This window comes from Gallinula chloropus (assembly GCF_964237585.1).
Source record: "Gallinula chloropus genome assembly, chromosome: 1".
Lineage (NCBI taxonomy): Eukaryota > Metazoa > Chordata > Aves > Gruiformes > Rallidae > Gallinula > Gallinula chloropus.
Genome location: NC_140085.1, coordinates 135,186,340 through 135,206,100, shown reverse-complemented (window position 1 = coordinate 135,206,100; position 19,761 = coordinate 135,186,340). Strand labels below are relative to the sequence as shown.

At 43.8% G+C, this 19,761-nt stretch overlaps 1 protein-coding gene across 1 annotated transcript in view; it reads left to right on the top strand.

Annotated features, from left to right (window-relative positions):
• Nucleotides 1-10,683, top strand: part of WWC3 (WWC family member 3) — a gene marked incomplete at its 5' end in the record, with an annotated part of 97,361 nt that extends 86,678 nt beyond the window's left edge. The window contains 9 exons of the mRNA XM_084263080.1: nucleotides 453-645; nucleotides 2,882-3,049; nucleotides 3,707-3,858; nucleotides 4,556-4,715; nucleotides 5,894-6,058; nucleotides 7,662-7,754; nucleotides 8,777-9,004; nucleotides 9,735-9,862; nucleotides 10,022-10,683. Of these exons, the coding sequence (XP_084119206.1) occupies nucleotides 453-645; nucleotides 2,882-3,049; nucleotides 3,707-3,858; nucleotides 4,556-4,715; nucleotides 5,894-6,058; nucleotides 7,662-7,754; nucleotides 8,777-9,004; nucleotides 9,735-9,862; nucleotides 10,022-10,088 (1,354 nt within the window). The 3' untranslated portion in view covers nucleotides 10,089-10,683. The remainder of the gene's footprint in view (nucleotides 1-452; nucleotides 646-2,881; nucleotides 3,050-3,706; nucleotides 3,859-4,555; nucleotides 4,716-5,893; nucleotides 6,059-7,661; nucleotides 7,755-8,776; nucleotides 9,005-9,734; nucleotides 9,863-10,021) is intronic.
• Between the last annotated feature and the right edge of the window lie 9,078 nt (nucleotides 10,684-19,761).

Below are 19,761 nucleotides of genomic sequence, written 5' to 3'. Positions count from 1 at the left end.
GATAGATGATTGGACCCTGATCTTGAAGGTCTTTTCCAACTAAAACTACTCTGATTCAAAGATGCTGTAGTTCCACCCCCCCTGCCATGGGCAGGGACACTCTCTGCTAGACCAGGTTGCCCAAAGCCCCATCCAATCTATAAGATTCCTATGCCATATTTGTTAGCCCCATGTAGATGCCTCAGATACCTCAGGGCATCTCAGTTGGCACTTGGTGACTCTGCTTAAGCACCATGTTAAAGTCATTTTAATATGAAAAATGCAAGGTTTCCAAATCAGCTTTGCAGTTCTTCTGGGTTAAGAATACAGAGTAAATTCCTGGAATGAAAATATTCCAGAGTAGATTGTTAATATAGAAATTACACTGATGCTTTTGGTTTGCTTGATTTTGGGATCTGCCAAATAGCTTGCTTTATCTCAACTGTGCTATTTGTCTGTTTTGCTGTTCCCAGTCATGTGAGAGTTTATTTGCCACCGCTCGAGTCCGGCACACCAACCACTTACTGCTCCAGAGCGTTGGAATTCCAAACTCCGCTGATATTTAATGAAGTTTTCCGAATCCCCGTGCACTCAAGTGTTTTGAAATTGAAGTCACTGCAGCTGTATATCTGTTCAGTTGACCATCAGCAACAAGAAGAACTGTTGGCAAGTAGTCCGTTTTCTTTTAAGCTCTGTGATTTGGGAAACTAAAGTTACTTGAGGAATAATTTTTAAGATTGAAAAGAGAGTGAAAACTTTATTTTTCCATAAACTTGTATGTTAATGTGTCTGTCAAAGGCTGAAGGAACTAGGGTTGTTCAGCCTTGAGAAAAGAAGACTAAGAGGGGATCTTAGTAATGTTTATTAAGATCTTTAAGTGTGGGACATGGGGAAATGGGCAGCCTCTTTTCAGTGCTCTGTGGGGACAGGACAAGGGGCAATGGCCTCAAATTGGAGCACAGGACGTTCCACACCAATATGAGGAAGAACTTTTTCACAGTGCGGGTGACAGAGCCCTGGCGCAGGCTGCCCAGGGGGGCTGTGGAGTCTCCTTCTCAGGAGATACTTAAGACCCGACCCATCTGGACGCCTCCCTGTGCAACCTGTCCTAGGGATTCTGCTTTGGCAGGGGGGTTGGACCCGATGATCTCTGGAGGTCCCTTCTAACCCCTACAGTTCTGTGATTTGGTTCACATATGTAGTTATGGTTGTGGTGTTGTTTTTTAAAAAAAAAAACACAAACATAAATATCTGTGAAAGGCAGGATTTTAAATAAGTTGAAATATGGGCATTTTAGGTTACAGAGGGTTCTGGAAATAATTAGCAACCTTAGCAGAGGTTAAGAATGGGAGCGTTTTAAGCAGTGTTGAAAGTAATGTGTACTGTTATTTAACTGTGACGTTGCAGAGGCATATTCAAAATTGATGTAATGTTTATATTCATTGTCACATGATTTAGTAGATAAAGAGTCAATTCTTTTTTTTATTTAATGCATTTCTTAAAAATATCTGCTTTGGGGAAAGTTGAAAAATCTGCCGTTGCTCAATTTTGGTCCAAGAAGGAGAACATTGTGTAAAAATTAAACTTTTCCCCAAAGATTTTATCTGACAGCTTTTAGACCAGTGTGCTCAAGACCTCTGTTTCTGTATGGTGTTGTAATGTGTTAGTGATGAATCAGTATCAGTCAAATGGGTTCCTAATGAAAAGATAATAGATACAAACCCCTTGTTGCAATGTAACAGTGGTCCAAGAAGATAACTTCGATCAGTCTTAACTTTGTTGTAGGATAGTAATGAACCTGGCAGATTTCTGTTACAACTTTTACTGTAAACAAGTTGAGACACCTGATGGAGATGCGTTCAGATAACTGTAGCAGTTGGTTAAATAGGTTATGTGTGTTAGTTGTGTTAGCTTGAAGTTAAATGTTAACTTCATTTAGCTACTTCAGTAAATCTGCCTTAGCTGTTTTGCAGTCAGTGGGCTGGCATTTCAGTGAAGGGTTCAAACTGCTTAGTGAAGACTTTTTTTTCTTTTCATCCCTATCAAAGTACTGACACAGGTGCATCTTTCAGGGTGCTTTTATTTTAAGGGCTGTGGGCCTTTCAGTTATGTTGTTAGTTGTTTTCTCTTTGGAGTCTTAGTGTAGTTTTGTCAGAAATATTTGTCTACAGTAGTTGCTAACCTGCTTTATGGTAAATAAACAGTGCCACTCAGAAAGAGAGAAGCAATGCCATGCTTGCTTAAGGTAGCTGCAATGAAGTATGTACTTAAACATTATGGCTTCTTCTGCTGTAAATAGAAAATAAGCATTTTCTCAGTCTGAGAAATTGTTTGCTACCTCTCTTTGGAACTGCTGTGATGGCCTCTATAATTGTCTTTCAAAATCTCTTCCTCTGACATTACAGTGTTTTCCATTGATTTGGCCATCTGTGTATTTCTTAAGTTTTTGATTGCTGCTTTCTTTTCAATTAGATTGTGCCAGTTAAATGCTTTCTCAAATGCAGAAGCCATGCTCAAATTTATCCTAAGTTAGTCACATTTTTTACATAACATGAAATCATGGAATCACAGAATGACAGGGGTTGGAAGGGACCTCTGGAGATCATCTAGTCCAACGCCCCTGCAGAGCAGGATCTCCTAGAGCAAGCTGCAGAGGACAGCATCCGGGGGGGTTTCGAATGTCTCCAGAGATGGAGACTAAACATTAATTAATAAATAAAAGAAAATAGTTTAAAATATTTAGGCAGTTAGTTCTAAACTTGACTTACACAGAGAAGTAAATCTAGTATGCTTGTAGGATGGTCTTTTCATTCCCTCAACATTTTACTCTTAAGCCCTGCCTTCTTGACAGTTCTTTTTCTGTTCTATCTTTATTGTGGTCACTGCTTTTTGCCGTTCACAGGGCATTGCTCAGATAAACCTGACTGAAGCAGAGAGTTCTGCTGAGATGCAGCTTCACTGGTACACCGTTCAAATCTTCACTGGTTCAGACCCCCAGAGAGCAAAGAACAAAAACCAGTGTGAAGAAAGCATTCCCCGGTCTTCTGGAAATGTAACTACAGTTAAAACAGTATGGCTCTGAAAAAGTGTTTTGGCCATTTTACCTTTGGGGTAGTTGTTTGTGATCTTATCTTGGGTGCAGTTTGTTTTCAGGGTGCACAGAGAGTGATACTCACTGGAGATGGATTTTAAAAGAATAATTAAAAGCTTGATCATGTCTGGACAGATGCTTGAAGTATCACTCTGTGTATGATTGTATGCACACTTCCAGTCCAGCTACCTGAAACTCGTTACAAATTGCTGCTGCTGTGCTCAAGAGGTTGTCAAGAAAGGTGGTGCAGTTTCCATCCTTGGAGACTTTTTCAGTCCTTGGCTAGGCTGGGCCTTGGTCAACCTTGTCTGTAAAGCAGCCTGTTTTGGGCAGGGTACCAGACTATGTGACCTCCAGGGAGGGGTCTCTTCTGACCTGACTTGCTGGATGATGCTCCACAGTGAGATAAAATCTGCCCTGTTTCTGTGAGAAGTTACATTCGTGGAATGCCATGTACTCTTTGATCATTAAAATTTAGGACAGGTTGTTGGGTTTCATGGGTGGGTTTTTTGGGTTTTTTTTAAGGAACATAAAGTGGCTATATGGGGTTTGTTTTGTTTTGTTTTCTATTATTAATACACATTAAATCCATTGGGTTGTTCGAAAGGGTTTATTTGAAATGGGTTTACCTTTCAGGATGCAGTGACAGCGCTGTTAGCTAGGACCACTGCCCAGCTGGAAGCAGTTGAGAGGGAGCTGGCAGAAGAGAGAGTGAAGCTGGAGTACACAGAGGAGGAAATCCTGGAGATGGAAAGAAAGGAAGATCAAGCAGAAGCCATATCGGAAAGGTAACAATAGCAGTTTAAATACCTTACCAAACAGCTGGGTGATATTTACACTATGGGCAATAGTCTGAAACACAGCAGGTCCTTATTCTGAGGTCTGGTCCTGTTAGCACTGCAAGTATAAAGTCCTGTTACTGTGTGATGATGTGCAAACAGGAGAAAATCTTATTTGAATAGCTGGCTGAGGTTAGAGGACTTGGAATTTGGAGAGTGGGAAAACATGGGTTTGCAACAGCACTGTACTAAAAAAAAATAAGTAAGATTTTTGTGGTGGTATGGGAAGATGTCAAAGAAAGATACGTGTTATAATGCTTATGGAGTGAACGTGTAGCAGAGCTCTTAGCATTGTAATACTCTGTGAAATAGTATTTCATCATTAATAATACTCCCAGTTTGTTACATGAGTTGTGTTGGGGTTTTTTTTGTTCCTGATTTCTTAGTATTGTTACAGAGACCAGAAGGTGTGCTTTAAGAAAATTGGGGACAGTTGGGCTTTTCCTTGTTAAATGTATTTCCTTGTCTGTGTCTCCACAAATGCAAATGGGATACATTCTCCCTTTGAAATTCCTGTACTTTTGCTTGAGAAATTATACTCTAAAAATGATAAACTGACCTGGATAATGAAATACATAAGGGTGATGCATAACTGCATGGGTTTTTTTATAATACCAACAAAAATCTTATGATGTTCTGACTTTAGGAGTTGGCAAGCAGAATCTGTTGACAGTGGATGCAGTAACTGCACCCAGACTAGTCCTCCTTATCCAGAGCCGTTTTGCGGGGACTCGTTAGCTGGACACATGTTTGCAACTCCAGCAGGCCAGTACAGTGCTGGGAAAATGCAGCCTCCACCACTGAAGGTAACGAGAGAAGATGCTGGCACGGAAATGGGCACGCACAGGGTGTTACTGCTGCTCCTGGGGTTTGGGTCCGAATTAATCGGGGGAGAAGGGAATCAGAAATGACATTGACAAGCCTGTATGGGCGCTGCCTTCCTGACAGTGGCCTTTTGGATTGGGCATTGCCAAAATTGCCCTCTGGGGCTGGGGGTTTTGTTTGCTTACCAGTTGTTTCTGGAGAGAATCAAAGGCAGGCTGTTTTGCTGTTGCTCTTGTCTAGTCTGTAAATACACACTTGTGTCGAGGTCTGATTGATCTGAAACTGTAATGGAAAAAGATCAAATTCCAGTGTTCTTAGACATAAGAATTCTTGAAGGAATTGTGAAGGAAGAGAAGCTTTATGTTTCAAGACTTGCAGTGCTGCTTCAGGTTTACAGTAAATACAGCTGAAATTTTCAGGATGGTTGTGCTGAGACTGATGTGCTCAAAATCTTTTGTATTCAAGATGGGAGACATTGACAGTAATGCCGAACAAGCTGCAGTCAGCATGCTTCCTTCCATTGGAGTAAAGGAACATAAGCTGCTTCTGTTGCTTTTAGGGGAGATCATACCTCCTGTTGAGGAGTGAGTCATCTTAAAGTTCAGAAGCTTTGTTAGACTAGTGTATGTTTTCTGTATTTCTGAGTATTTTAGTGTTCTTGTATCACTGTTTTGATGGTCTTTAAGTTCCCTGTTGTTGAGTTGCTTCTCTTTGTTTGACTTCCTCCAGTTTTAAGGTGGTTCCTTCCTTTGAAGTCTGCCTTGCTTATGGAGAGGTGACTCGGTTTTCCTCCATCCAGGCTGGAGATCAGGCCCTAACTGGGCTTGGTTAAGGCCCAGTTGCCAATGCTGAATGCAGTCTTTGTGCTCTGCAGCTATGATTCACGTTATAGCTGCATCTCATAATTGTTACTGTTCCAGCAAAGGCTTTTGAAAGGCAATCTTTTAATTTTGAATGACCTAGTTTTAAAACTTTTTTTTTGTTGTAAAAATGAGGTGATTCATCCTGTGTTCTCAGTGCTCATTAGAACTTGAACCCAGCCTAGCTAGCAGGGCAAACTGTTTACTTTTGATATTGTTGAAATGTCTGATTGTTGTTGGTGAGAGAAAGAAAATAAGGAAAAAATAATTCTTTTTTTTTCCCATCATTGAAATTGTAGGTGGATAAAGAAACCAACACTGAGGATCTGTTTCCTGAAGAAGTTGCTATTCTTCCAAAAGAGAGAACCAGCCGCAGGCCCCGGGGCTCCGCTTTTGTTCGCAGCAGCACTATTGTCCGTTCCCAGACCTTCTCGCCCGGAGCACGGAGTCAATATGTTTGCAGAGTGAGTAAATGCTTAAAAAGAAGTGTGGGGGGGGAGGGCGTCCACACAAGGCTTTTGCACAATTTTGGTAACTTCTTCTTAAGGCATTTTTGCAGTTGTAAGAAACAATTATTGCTTTTTAATACCAATGAAAAAATTTCATTGAATTTAAACATTGCAGTGGGGAAGAGGTACCCTGGATCTTTTTAAGAGTTAAAACTTGAATTTATTTAATTTAAAATTTCAAGAATGTGTAACAGATTAGATATTAAGCTCTTTTTCCTGGCAACCTTAGATGTTAGGCTGTTGTGATTGATGTTACAGAGGTACAGTGCTGTCTAATGAAGTGTATAAACAGTTATCTTAGAAGCCATGTTTAACTTGCATGTACCTAAAAGTTTGTGAAGGGGAGGGAATGTGCAATCTTAGGGTTAATGCATAAATATTCTTACAACTGTGGTTGCTGTCATGAATGTCTGTCATAGGATGCCTGTTACAGTGGGACCAAGGATTCCTGGGTGCACTGGTGCAGGCAATAGAGAATTGGCGTAACAGTATTCAAGCTCGTGCTAGTGGGTTGCTATGTCCAGTGTCAAGAGGCTTATAAGGGGAACTTTAGGTTGGATATTAGGAGAAATGCCTTTACTGAAAGGGTTGTCAGATATTGGGACAGGCTGCCTGGGGAAGTGGTTGAGTCATCATCCCTGGAGGTGTTTAACAGAAGAGTAGATGATGTGTTTGGTTACATGGTCTAGTGTTGGACCTAGTAGGGCTGGATATAGATGGTTGGACTCAATCTTGAAGGTCTTTTCCAGCTGAAACCATTCTATGATTCTATTCTGTGATGGACAGTTGACTCATGGTACTGCACATGAATACAAGGGTACTGATTTCTGCTGTATTGGTGGGAATGCACGTAGCTTAATTGTGCTTTCAGAAGCTTAAGAGAGCTTGCGTTTGAAAATGTAGTAATGTTTTCTTTTTTCCCTAAACCAAGGATCCTCTGAGTTTTGCTCTCCTATTTAGTTTGTACACAGTACATCTGTGGACCCCTCTACATGCATCCAGTTTGATTTTCTCTTTTATGCTTGGCTGGCCCTGTGTGGAGCCAGGAGTAGGACTTGATGTTCCTTATGGGTGCCTTCCAACTCAGGAGATTCTGTGGTTCTATGATTATGCTATAGAGATTATGAGAAAAACACCCTCACACACCAGAACAAAGGTTGTTAATCGCCCTGACTTAATCTGCATACTGAAAAATCAGAGGGGTAAAACCCATGGGAGACAGTATTGTTTGTATTGTTTGTGCCCATGACAGTAAACGGTTCAGGATGAAATACTATTGCATTTAATAACTCCCCCCCCTCCTTTTTTTAAAGATTACATTGTCTTGGATATTTAGTGGAATGCTGGATGGAGCTTAGCTGTGAGACATTGCTGTAACTCTACAGTGGGAGCACTACTACATGTAACTTTTCATAAGTGGAGCTGAAAACTGAAGTTGCTTAAAGCAACAGTTTCATTGCATTTTAAAAACAATTCTCAAACAAACCCAAAGCAAATGCATGTTTCTTAATGCAAGCAACCTTGTAAGCAACCTGTCTGTGGAATGTTTCCTCATCAGCTGTACCGCAGTGACAGCGACAGTTCCACCCTGCCGAGGAAGTCCCCCTTTGTCCGCAATACCTTGGAGAGGCGCACCCTACGGTATAAGCAGGTAAACCTAGGAAGCATTCTTTACTTTACACAAAGTTGTCAGGACACTGGTACTTTCATACCCAAGCTGTAGATGTCTACAGGAATGTGCTGATGTTTTTAGGAAATGCATAAGGCTTCTGTAATGTAATAGGGGGAGGGGTGCATGTTTGGGGTTTGGTTTGGGTTTTTAAAGCTAAAACCTAGACAGAAGTGAAATAAAGATATTAACAGTTACTGAGGAGAAAAAAAGAGTGCAGCAGATGAAAATTTGTTTAATGGGGACTGAATTTGTACCAATTTAGATGTAGACCTTATTAAATCTTTAAAACCTAGCTTATGGTGCAGGCCCAGAGAAGTGTGTGTGAACAGGACAGTTAAACATCCAGCTCCCCTCCCATATGGCCTAGCAAGCCATAGTGTTTGAGGGCCAGGTATTCAGGACTGAACAGGTTACACTCTCCTTTCGCCCCAGTGCCACCCTCCACACTGCAGCACAGGTGGGCAGAGAAGGGCAGGGAGCTGTTAGTACCTTGTTATGCACATTGCATACAGCTTAGCCTGGTCAGCAGAGGCTAACGTCTTGCTGGTGCAGGCAAGCAGACAGCCACACCTCCCATTTTCTCTCAGAATCTTGAAACTGGTAGAGAGTAAAGCCCTTGAAGGGCAATCTTGTTCAGTACAGTATTTCCTGATGTCATGACTGTTGTGTTTTTCATATTGCATCCCTTTTTATTATCATCATAAAGTGATAGTTTAGTCCATAAACTTAAATTAGTTAAATACTGATAAGCCAAAAGGAGGTAGTAGAAAGCATGGATTGAAAAAGTTTCTGAATGGTACAGAAAACCCCTACAGCTAGTTAGCCTTTCACTGTGGGATATAAACAATCTCTCCAAAAATGTGTGTCAAGAAAGGCTTTGTATGTGAAGTAAATGCAGAAAATGTATGTTCAGTATACTGTATGTTCAGCTGAAGATAAACTGGTATGCCACATTGAGATTAATATATCGTGTCTGTTCTGTTTGGATCTTAACTCAGCAGTCCTGCAGATCATCTTTGGCTGAGCTTATGGCAAGGACGTCCTTAGACCTGGAGCTGGATCTCCAGGCATCCAGAACTAGACAGAGACAGCTGAACGAGGAGATATGTGTTCTAAGAGAGTTGAGACAGCGCCTGGAAGATGCTCAACACAGAGGGCAGACGGATCTACCCCACTGGGTCCTTCGGGATGAGCGGTTCCGAAACTTGTTGAAGGAAGCGGAAAGGCAGGTATGGTAACGCCAGATAAGCACTCAGAAACTTGTGGTCTCAAAATTTTGTGACTGTGACAAGATGTCTCAAAAGCTGTTTTTATAGAACCTCAAACGAGTGTTGCTTCTATAATCTTGAAGTTAGCACAGTAACAATTATTCCATTATTAACAAACTGTGCATTTGAGGACAGTTGCCAAAGAATGGCACAGTTTGCCAGTGGCACATTTTGCTTTGGTTGGGGTTCTTTTTGCCTTTTTTCTTTGTTTTACGTATTTATTATTGGAACTTGAAAAAATTCCTTCTGATCTTTGAGAGAAATTTTGGTGATTTGATGTTTTGTTTCTTACAAGTATTTGGAATGTTCCCTAAGTCTGTCATCTTTCTCCAAGAACAAAAAGTTATAGACAAAAAGTGGTGGAAACTGTGCAGCAAGCACAATTGTAACTGGATTATCAGAGATGAAGAGTGAGCCTAAATTGTTTTAAGGTCTTGTTTAACAGATGAAGCAAATTCCATTAATTTAATATGTATCTGTCTGAAGAACGTTACTAAATGACTCAACACTGTCAGTCTTTTGAATTTATAATTCTTAGATGAAACAGCTATTTCGGTTTATGTACTTGTGTGGTATTACTGTGATGAACACAGGGAAAAAATCCATTATTTTTAACCTGGGTTTTCTTCTGGTTTATTTATTTGCATGTCCTTTTTAAGGATTATATTGTTTGGGTTTTTTTTTTTTTCAGACCAGACAGACCAAATTTGAACATCACCAAGAGCAAGCAGCAGAAAAGATGCTAAAGAAAGCATCCAAAGAAATATACCAGCTGCGTGGGCAAAACCAGAAGGAGCCTATTCAGGTGCAGACTTTTAGGTATGTGGTCATGTGTTTTGAAATAGCATTTTTCCAAGGTTGTGGTACTCAAAGCATCAGTTCAGTATGTAAGAAACAAATACTAATCAGAGTAAAGAAACCATGTTCTTTTGGGAGGCAAATACTTGATTGACTTCCTTTTTTTTGTTTTGATCACAGAGAGAAGATAGCTTTTTTTACAAGACCAAGGATCAACATACCTCCTCTGCCAGCTGATGATGTATGACATGTTGCATTGTAAACATGAAGTATTTATCGCTTTTATTTTAATGAAGTTATTAGATTAGCCCAGTTTCTTTAAAAAAAAATGTGCAAAAGCTAATATACACGTTTTGTAAAAAATAAAAAAAGTAAAAAAAGTAAAAGTAAACAAAAACATATATATAAATATATACATATATATATTTTATAATAGCGACTGCAACAAGGCTTGGTTTTTCCTTGTTGTGAAACTCACATCTCTGAAGACAACTTATTTTATAAAAGATCGACTATCCTGTTAAGAGCGTGTACAGTTTTTATGCTGTTTTATTTGACTTAAAGGCTGGAAGACAGAAACAAAGTGAGTTCAGGCAAATTCACTGTAGTGTAATTTATTTATAGTGCCTTTTTTTCCTTGAAGGAAAATACCTACTTTAAGATGTATTTTAAGACTGAAATTTTGTTCTTCAGTATTTGTCATACAGTAGGATGGAACCATTGAGCTGGTTTTGTTTCTGATACCTGAAATGAAAATACTATGTTCTGAAATTGTCACTTCTTTTTCAGCATTATTTTCTGTAGCTTATTATGTACATTGTATCCTTTAGCACCGTCTGTGTTATAGCAAAATATTATCACCTGCGATGCCTGTAACACCGATTAGGAGTGATGTTAAGCATTGCAGAACTCATTTGCATGTTCTTACTGTGCACTAATAGATTGTTTTCATTTCAGTTGTGTCTAAAGTATCTTTATACTCTTAACTAGATTCTCAGTTTTAACGGAGGAAGGAAAAGGGTGACAGGTCTTTGTCTTGCTGTGTAATTAAAAGGGAGCAACGTGAGCTAGCTGGGTGGGAAGACAGCTAAATGAACGCTGCAGAAATTCCTACAGCTGCAGAGATCCTGCTCGGATCTGGGGAAGTACGTACGTGCCGGTTTCAGAAAGCAACTGCGCTGAGCAGGGTGCTCAAACACATGTCCATCCTAAAGGACGTGCCTTGAGGTTACTGCAGGCACGTTCTGTTGGCCCGTGATGCTTTCTAGGAGGAAGGTCTGTAGTTCTGGAAGGTGCAGCTCACTTGATTGCTAGTTGGACCAGCTAAAATCCGGTAGGAAGTAATCCTACTTGTGACCGTTTGTCTCAGTGAAAGTCTGCCGCCCTAAATTCCCGAGAACGCCAGTTTTATGTCCTTGCATCCTGCAAGTATGTAAAATACTTCTTTACTAAGCTACTATAATAGAGTTGCTCATATTTTTCTAATTATATGTTACCTACAAAGAGAGGTGCCCAACACAAGACTGACTTGGCAGATTGCTGGGATCTCCTAGAAGGAAGATAGTGCTGTCTCTTAATGTAAAGAAAAGGTCAAATTGGTTCCAGATTTTTATACGTCAGGAAACTGAAACAGCCAAAAACTAAACAGACTTGTCAGAGCCCATCAGAATATTTTCAAATGTATTGTAAGTGAGTGTTCTTTGTGAATTTCAAGAGCTTCATGCTCTGTTTCCTTGTCAAAGATCAGGAAGACCTGAAAGTGAAGTTGAATTGCTATCACTTGTCCAAGCTAAGGCAAAAAGTCATGGGAAAAAAGATTGTCAACCTAAATTGTTAATCAAGGAGGATGAGTAATGCAGACATTTGATTTTAAGGTAGTATCCCCCGTTTCCTAGTATGTCCCTATAATTGTTACAGGCATCAAGTGATTGGATCATATAGCATAAATATGTGTGAAATTGCAGAGTATTTAGCATTTATCATGCTGACCATCCCGAAGTCTGTTTTGGCCAGTAAGCCTCAGTGTGTGTTCACTGGGTTCCTGGGGTATGCAACTACACCTAGTCAGAAACTATGCAGATAAAAACCAAATGACGTAAGAAATTGTTTGTGTTTGGGTGGAAGTCCAGGGACAGCAAGCTGTTCAGTGCTCGTTACTTGAGAAGACCAGTTAGTTGGAATTCGGTGTCTCATTTCCCAGTGGAGGCCCTTTGGTAGTAGTGCCCACCCAAAGCTACCGCGCAGTGACACCAGCGGGGCTTGCCCTGTGTACTAAGAACAGACAGCGCTGTGCTTCCATGAGGGTGGTCAGATCCTGGAAGAGGTTGCCCAGAGAGCTGGAGCTCTACGTCCATGGAGGGGTTGAGGACTTGACTGGAAGAAGCCCGGAGCATCCTGGTTGCGTTAGACCTGCTTTGAGCTGGGGTCAGGGTAGGGGCCTCCCTTCTGCCCTAAACTGTTCTGTGACTGTATGTCTGAGGCAATGCCTGGTGGCCTCTCTGTCAGGAGGTTCGGTCGGTGATTTTAAATAGTGACCACTGTGAGATGCCTGCGATTCTGACTGCTGTAATGAGTCCTGACCTGATGTGGTAATGAGTCATCGCATTCAGTATTCATCTCTCTTGTTTTTGTCACAGTTCTGTATGATTGTGTCATTTTTGTATTATTTGAAAGTATTTCTTCTACAAAATAAAATAATTTGCCATAAACAGCAGCAGAGTTTTGTTCTACATGGAGATAGAAGCCACCTTCCGAATTGTTTGTATTTGCCATGTACACGATGGCTCCGTGAAGAAGTGTGTGTTTTGAGCGCCCCTGTCGTTGAGGGAATATAATGAACTTCCAAGTAACAGTAAGAGAGGAAATCCCTGAAATCAGAGATCCTAGAGAGGTTACGCTGAAGACCGGCAAGCAATGCACCCTGTAAGGAATGGCAGGTATGTTCTCCTCATGATAAGCTGACAGCTGTATCAGAGGGCGTATTCCTGGAATTCATGGGTGGCTCCACTTGCAATGTGTCCAACCGCCTGTTTTCCTAGCAGAACTTAGGGCTTCGTAGCTTTATCTTGGAAGCAAGTTGACACTATTAGGTCTGTTAAACCTTCCTTGTGACTGACTCAAAGGCAGAAGCCACTCAGAAGAACACAAGTTAACTTTTTGAGGCTGAACTTCACTGTTGCTTTCACAAAGGAAGCGTTAAACCCTCACGCTTGCAGAAATGCTGTTCCTCAGTTTCTCTTGGGGACCCTAAGCCACGAGAGCACAGGGAACATTGTAACACTGACATACGACTCCCGACTCTGACCAGTATTTAAAAGGCGTTCAGGCTAGGGCAGAGTTTGGGTTATTTATAGGCAGACTGCTAGACACAGTCACGGGGAATACCCACCGCCTGTGCCTCGCTGCTGCTGGGATAAACAACAAAAGCTGTCATGGGTATGTCACTGTGGGTTTCTGTTGTAAGAATAAAGCCTTACCTGTATTTTTTGCTGCAGTTCTAAGCACTTTGCAAGACATAAAGGTAAGGGCTTTATAAAAAGAGCAATTTTATTTATTTTATATTCTTAGGAATGAGATGACTGATGTATTCTGTTTTCACCGGATGTAAAACTGAAGCTTGGATTTCTGGGGAAGAGGGCACTTTGCAGCTTGTTGTGCATCCGGTCTCCTTTCTAACTACAGAGTCATACATCTTTGAGTGGAGGAAAAATGTATTTACAGAGAGACTTTTGAAGAGCTGCAGGCTAGCAAAAGCAAAGCCAGCCTTTTCCAAAACATCACGTGAAAAGTATGTTCTTTTTCCTGAGACCACTCAATTGACTAAACATCGTTGGAAGAAAATAGGGAAGTGTAAAGTTGCTTTGGGAGTCTGTAAATGTCAATTAAATGATTTGCTTGCACCTGGGAAGATCTCAGTGTTTGTGGAGTTAGAAGCTTCTTGGCAGCTGTTTCTGGCTTCTTGAGACGGATGATAATCTCTTGGGTTTGTGTGCACATATGTAGGTTACAGGAACACGGTCTCTGTGTAGAATCTGAAATTCTGAATTGTAGTTTGTTTGCAGTTGGGCCATCTTTGGTAATGCAGAAGGGAAAGTTAGGAATTGAATTTAGGAAAATGGTCAGGAGAAAATGGGAGATTGAGACCTTTGTGCTTACTTGGTCAGTGCACGAAATACCGTCCTGCATCCAGGACGTCATGTGTATGTTACAGAGCGCGTCCTGCGGCACGGAACTTCCCCGGTATAGGCCTCTGTGTCTGACCAGCTGAGTTCTGCTTGCTGTTTTCTGTATTTCCCCCTCCTAAACTGATTAAGGACAATTGTAGATAACATTATGAACAAAATAAATTGTTTGTTTAACTTCCTCTGCAGAATTGAATTGGCCTATTAATAATGGCTTTAATGGGCGCAAAGAGCAAACACTGGCAGGCGGTTAGGGCTTCCGGCGCCTTGCCACGCTTCATGGATGCGGCTGCAGTAGGCCTGGGGCTGCTCTTGGTTGGTGGCTGATGGAGACCTGTGATCTGCAGAGCTGTGCACTGGGCACTGGTGTGGCCTCACCTTGACTACTGCGTTCAGTTTTGGGCCCCTCACTATAGGAAGAACATTGAGATGCTGGAGCGTGAAGGGCAACCATGCTGGTGAAGAGGCTGGAGAGCAACCCTTATGTGGAGCTGGGGTTGTTTAGCCTGGAGGAGGCTGAGGGGAGACCTTATTGCTGTCTCCAACTACCTGAAAGGAGGTTGTTGAGAGGTGGGTGTTGATCTCTTCTCCCCAAGTATTAAGTGATAGGACAAGAGGAAATGGCCTCAAGCTGTGCCAAGGACGTTCAGATTGGTTATTAGGATAGAATTCTTAACTGAAAGGGTTGTCAGTCACTGGAACAGGCTGCTCAGGGAAGCGGTTGAGTCACCACCCCTGGAGGTATTTAAAAGACGGGTAGATGTGGTGCTGAGGGACATGGTTTAGTGGTGGACTTGATGGTGCTGGGATAATGGTTGGACTTCTGATGATCTTAAAGGTCTTTTCCAACCAAAATGATTCTCTGGTTCTAAGGACACAATCAAATCTCTTTAAAACCATGTTTCTCACTCCAGAAAGGTGTGGCAACTTGAGATGAAGCAAGCTAAATGTTCAAATTTCATAGTAAAATCCCAAATCTGTAGTTTCTGTGCAGGGGTCCAGATCAGAAATAAGGAGTGCAGGAACTTCCTTCAGTTTACAGACAGGATCTGGAGTTTTTGTCTATGACAAGGTTTTGCACACCTGGTACCAACTGGCTGGCTTGACTGGGCTGGGCTGGGCTGGGCTGCCTGCTCAGCACATCCATCACCACCTGCTTGGAGACACTGGGAGACAAAAGGTCTCCCAAAACTGTGTCACTCAGCCTGAAGAGCACATGGGTAGCTTCAGTCACTGTTTGGGTGTGTGTGTGTGTGTTTCCAGGTGTGCTTCTGCGAGATCTCCCTTCACCTAGCTGCTGCTTCTGCTTGGCAATACAGAGCACGTCCCTGGGTGTCCATAAGGGTCAAACCAGTGTGCACAGTGTTCAGGTGTGGGGACACACCCCACAGTCCCCCCAGTGTGGTGCTGAGATGTAATACTCTGGTAACCAGAATGTGAAAGGCTGCGATTGCTATGGAGTTTTTTTGTTGGGTGGTGGGATTTTTTGGGTAATAAAACCTTTTAGGGTGTTCTAGTTCTAAAACACTTGATGGAAGAACTTCAGCAGAAGTTGTGAAAAGGAAAAGCAGGCAGGCCTGTAGGAGAGGAGAGGGTCCTTCAAACATTGAAGAAAAAGAGGCAGAAGGCTGCAAACAGAGGGAAGGATGGATGGTGGGGAGGACAAAAGGGAAGGGGATGGGGATGAAACCTTTGAAGTAAGCTTGCAAGGCTGGGATGTGGCACAGAAGATGGAGGGAAGTCAGCCTGGATAGGCTTGGAACGGAGAACTGGGAGAAGGAAAAACACGAGGGATGGTGACTTTGCAGTTTGTCTCCTTTCCAAGCTGCTGTGATCACACGTTCCACAGGGAGGAAGGAAAATAGGACACCTGGGGCACCCGTTGCTGCGGAGTCAACGGGAATACTTCTTGTTTTTTCCTGGGATTTCTCCCCCCCCCCCCCCCCCGTGAAAGATGTGACAGTTGTTGGTGCTGCAGAAGAAAATAATAATCCCACAAATCCGTTAAAAAATAACGGGCTCAGGTAGAGGGTCGGACACCAGCCGCGTGTGCTAACGGTGGCCGAATGCACCAGGGTAAAGAAGCTTGCGGCTTAATCCTGCGGGATTACGGGCTGGCCTGTCTCCCTCCGGCCCCCGTCTCTATCAGATACCCTATGGACGGAGGATGCGGTCACATGATTGTTACTGCTTCCTCCCCATGACATCACTGCTTTTGCAGCCATACCACCCGAGCGAGGATGCTATTAAAATCCCGGAGACCGGGCTAAATGATGTTGCAGTGCAGGTAAGCGACGCGATGCCTCGAGAAACTGATCCGCGGGCTGCCGTGGCGGGGCCGTGGCGGGGCCGGCCCGGGGCTGCGGCTCTGCCGGGCAGCGCTTCCGCCGGCGGAGAAAGCGGCAGTTTCCCCGGGAGCCGAGGGCTGGCAGGTGCAGCGGCGGCCGCTGGCTCCGCGCTGGTCTCCCGGCTGGCACCTCCAGCCGACACGCTGCCAGATGGAGCTTTAAAGCTGAAGAAGGCCCTTTGTCCCCGTGTTTCGGGACGGCTCCTTCGGGTGCCTGCTGAATCGGGTATTGATGTGCGAGCAGCCATCGTCATCCCGTCCTGCGGGGGAGAGCGCGGCGATGCTGCCTTTGCTCGCCTGCCCGCCTTTCCCCCCGCCCCCACTCCCGGATGCCTGAAGGAGATCGTGTCGTCGTGTCCGAGTTTATAAAGGCATGAGGATTAACTTGCTTTAGGGGGGCAGCAGATGTGTTTGGGGAAAGAGGCTTTTCCTAATTTATTTTTTGCTGACGTGGTTTGAAAGCACCTTGTCCGGCAGGTTTCCTGCCTAATTTGCTGTGGCATGAGGCAGGTTTTGCTTCTCACCCAATATAAACCTGGAAAATTCTTTTCCCGAATGGATGCACAAAATGAGAAGCGGATTTTTATTATATATATATATATATAATAATAATATATTGCTTCCTTCCTACACAAAATGCTAGTTACCAAAAGGCTGAAAATCCAGGCTCAGCTGCTTTTTTGGACTGTTAGTATTTATATAAGCAAAGTCCAGAGTCTGTTTTCCTTTCCTGGTGCCGGTGTTTAATGGGGCACTCTGTGCAGGTGCAGCAGGCACGTATTCATGGAGAGAAAATGGTCACTCTTCTCGGGGAGAAGGGGGGGGATTTTTTCCTGTACTGCATTTTCAGTACATTTTAGGGGTTTTAAAAATATTTTATTACTTTTAAAAATCATTCTAATGCAAATGTTAGAAGCGAAATTAATTTTTTGCATTTATACTAGCCAGAAAAATAAAATTATACCTTTTTAAAATTATTTTTAAAGGATTTGGATTAATAAATCTGTGCCTTTGCTGGAGAACAGAGGATGACTCAGCCGCAGCTTCATCAGGCAGAGTCAGGTGACTTCTCCCTCCTAGTCTGCAGGAAGTTTGCTTATTCTTGAAAATCCCATTCTTTGTTCAGATAAATTTGTCCCACTATTGGAAAAACCTAAAAAATGAGCAGGGCAAGGACCTCTCCTGTTCTGAAGGAGGTTGTATGACCTGGGGAAAGATGGGCTCTGGTTTCCAGTCACCAGGTACGCTGCAGCCTCGGGATCAGAAAATTAGGTGGGGAAAGAGAGGCAAGGCATATAATCAGTTACTGAAATGAATGAGAAAGGGCAAGGGCCCTTCAAAACTGAGAAGTAAATTTCAGTTTAATTTCTCTTCAGCAGAACCTCTGGGGTTTTTCCCCAAGTCTGAGCTGTAGGGCAACAGAAATGCAAACCTGGTGCTGTCAGAGGTGGCAGTGGGCTCATTGTGTCCTGATGCCGCCCAGGCCGGCTTTCTCTTCCCGACTATCCCTGAAGTTGTGGTTGGGTCAATTCTTCCCAGCGCTTGGGTGTGAGTCAAGCTGCACTATCACTCACTGGGCACACTGAGGCTTGGCTCCCTACCCATGGGTTCCCCCCCCTACCCTGGATCAGATTTGAACGCCCTATGGAAATACGTGGGGGCGGTGGTTCTCCTGGTCTCCCGATTTGAGTTGAGTGTCTTCAGTGCAACAAAAGCCAAGGCACCGGCCTTAAATGTGTCCTGGGGCAACTCCGAAGCTAAAGATTTCGGCCCTTCAACAGCTTCTGAGCATAAAAGGGTGACCCCAGGGGCTGGACCCTCCCTGACTCTCTTCCCCGCAGCTCTCCAGTGTCGTGCCCTGGCTCCAGTGTGTGGCTGCACACATGCTCGGCCCGTGCACGTGTCAGGGCCTGCCTGGGAAAGGGAGTACCTTTCGCACCTTCTGGCTGCCAGCTTTTACGTGAGGGCTGGAGGAGGAGAAGGGGATGGTGTTGGAGGGGAGCATTTGCCTCGGGGTTGGGTCCTGGGGTGAGTAGGCTCTCCGAAGTGCCACAGCCTCCCCAGTCTGGGAGCTGCTTCATCGTGAAGCCGTTGTTTGTTGGGCTGGAGGGGGGGGTGAGCAAGATCATGACTGTAGCCCAGCGCTTGCACAGGGGGAAAGGGGAGGCTCCCACCCCCCCAACTTGCCTATGGTTCAGGACCATCTCATGTGTGTTGGTGGAGAGCATTATGTGGCAGGAGCCCCTCTCAGGTCTGACCTGCTCTCGGCTTGATGTGCTGTACAACCCACCTGCAGCGATGCAGCGCCTGTAGGTACCAGTCCTTTTGCTATCAGGCTGCAGCTTGCAGGGTTCCCCGGGGGCTGGTTGGGTGAGTGTTAGCTTTTCCATTTAGTGAGATAAAAGCAGGTTGTAGGGTAGGAGCCCAATTCATTTGTGGGGGTGTATGGGCATACATACACACCAGGTATCAGTTTCCTCAGATTTCTTCATCTCTAGTCCAGCAGAACCAATAAGAAATCACACAAGAGCCTTTATTCCAAATGAGGAAACTCTGGCAGGGTTACAGTCGGCTCTGCTATTCCTAAAACACTTTCAGCATGTTGTCCTTGAATGTTGCCCCAAGAAAAAGCTTTCCCTGTCCTGTGGGTACAAAGCAACTCAGCCCCTGGGTATCAAGCGTGGCTGTAAACCCCTGTGAACGGGGCAACCTTTACCCTCTGTCTGTGCAAAGAGGACTTGGATCAGGAGAAGTGAGGTGCCTCTTCTGCAGCTCAGGAATTGTTTCCACTCCCCAATCTTGTCCTATAACTTTCTGGCCGAGGAGACAGCAAGCAGCACTGGAAGCCCAGACCCAGCTCTGCAAAGCTTGCCTGGGTGTTGGCACGAGGAGAAACACTGATGGGCACCCCTGGCCCTTCAGCCCTGGCTTCAGACTGGCACTTCAGCCCTGGCATCACACCCAGGTGCTCCAGGAGGAAAATGCCTCTTCTTTTTTTTTTGGTGAGGAATGGGGCTAGAGGGAAATCAAGAACAGAAATTACATGTGCTGCTATGCTGGTAGGCTGATCTCCAGTCTGCCCTGTCTTCTGAAGTTGGTTCTTGCCCCAGCTGCTGAAGGCTTTCAGAATTTTATCTAATCAAATCTCGATTCCCCCAGGAAGGGAGGGGGTATGGGGCTGACACCAGCCCAAGGGCTCATCTGCCCAAGCTGTCAGCTGTTAGCAGAGGGGCATCATTTCTTAGAGATACTTCAGCTCGGCTTCACAAAAGCAGGTGGATGCTCTGGAGCCAGCAATGCTTTCCTCCTGCTTTTTCCACAGCCCCAACACCCACACTAACAACTGAATTTATTGGGGGGATCTTTAAGACTCACTGGAAACAGAGATTAGC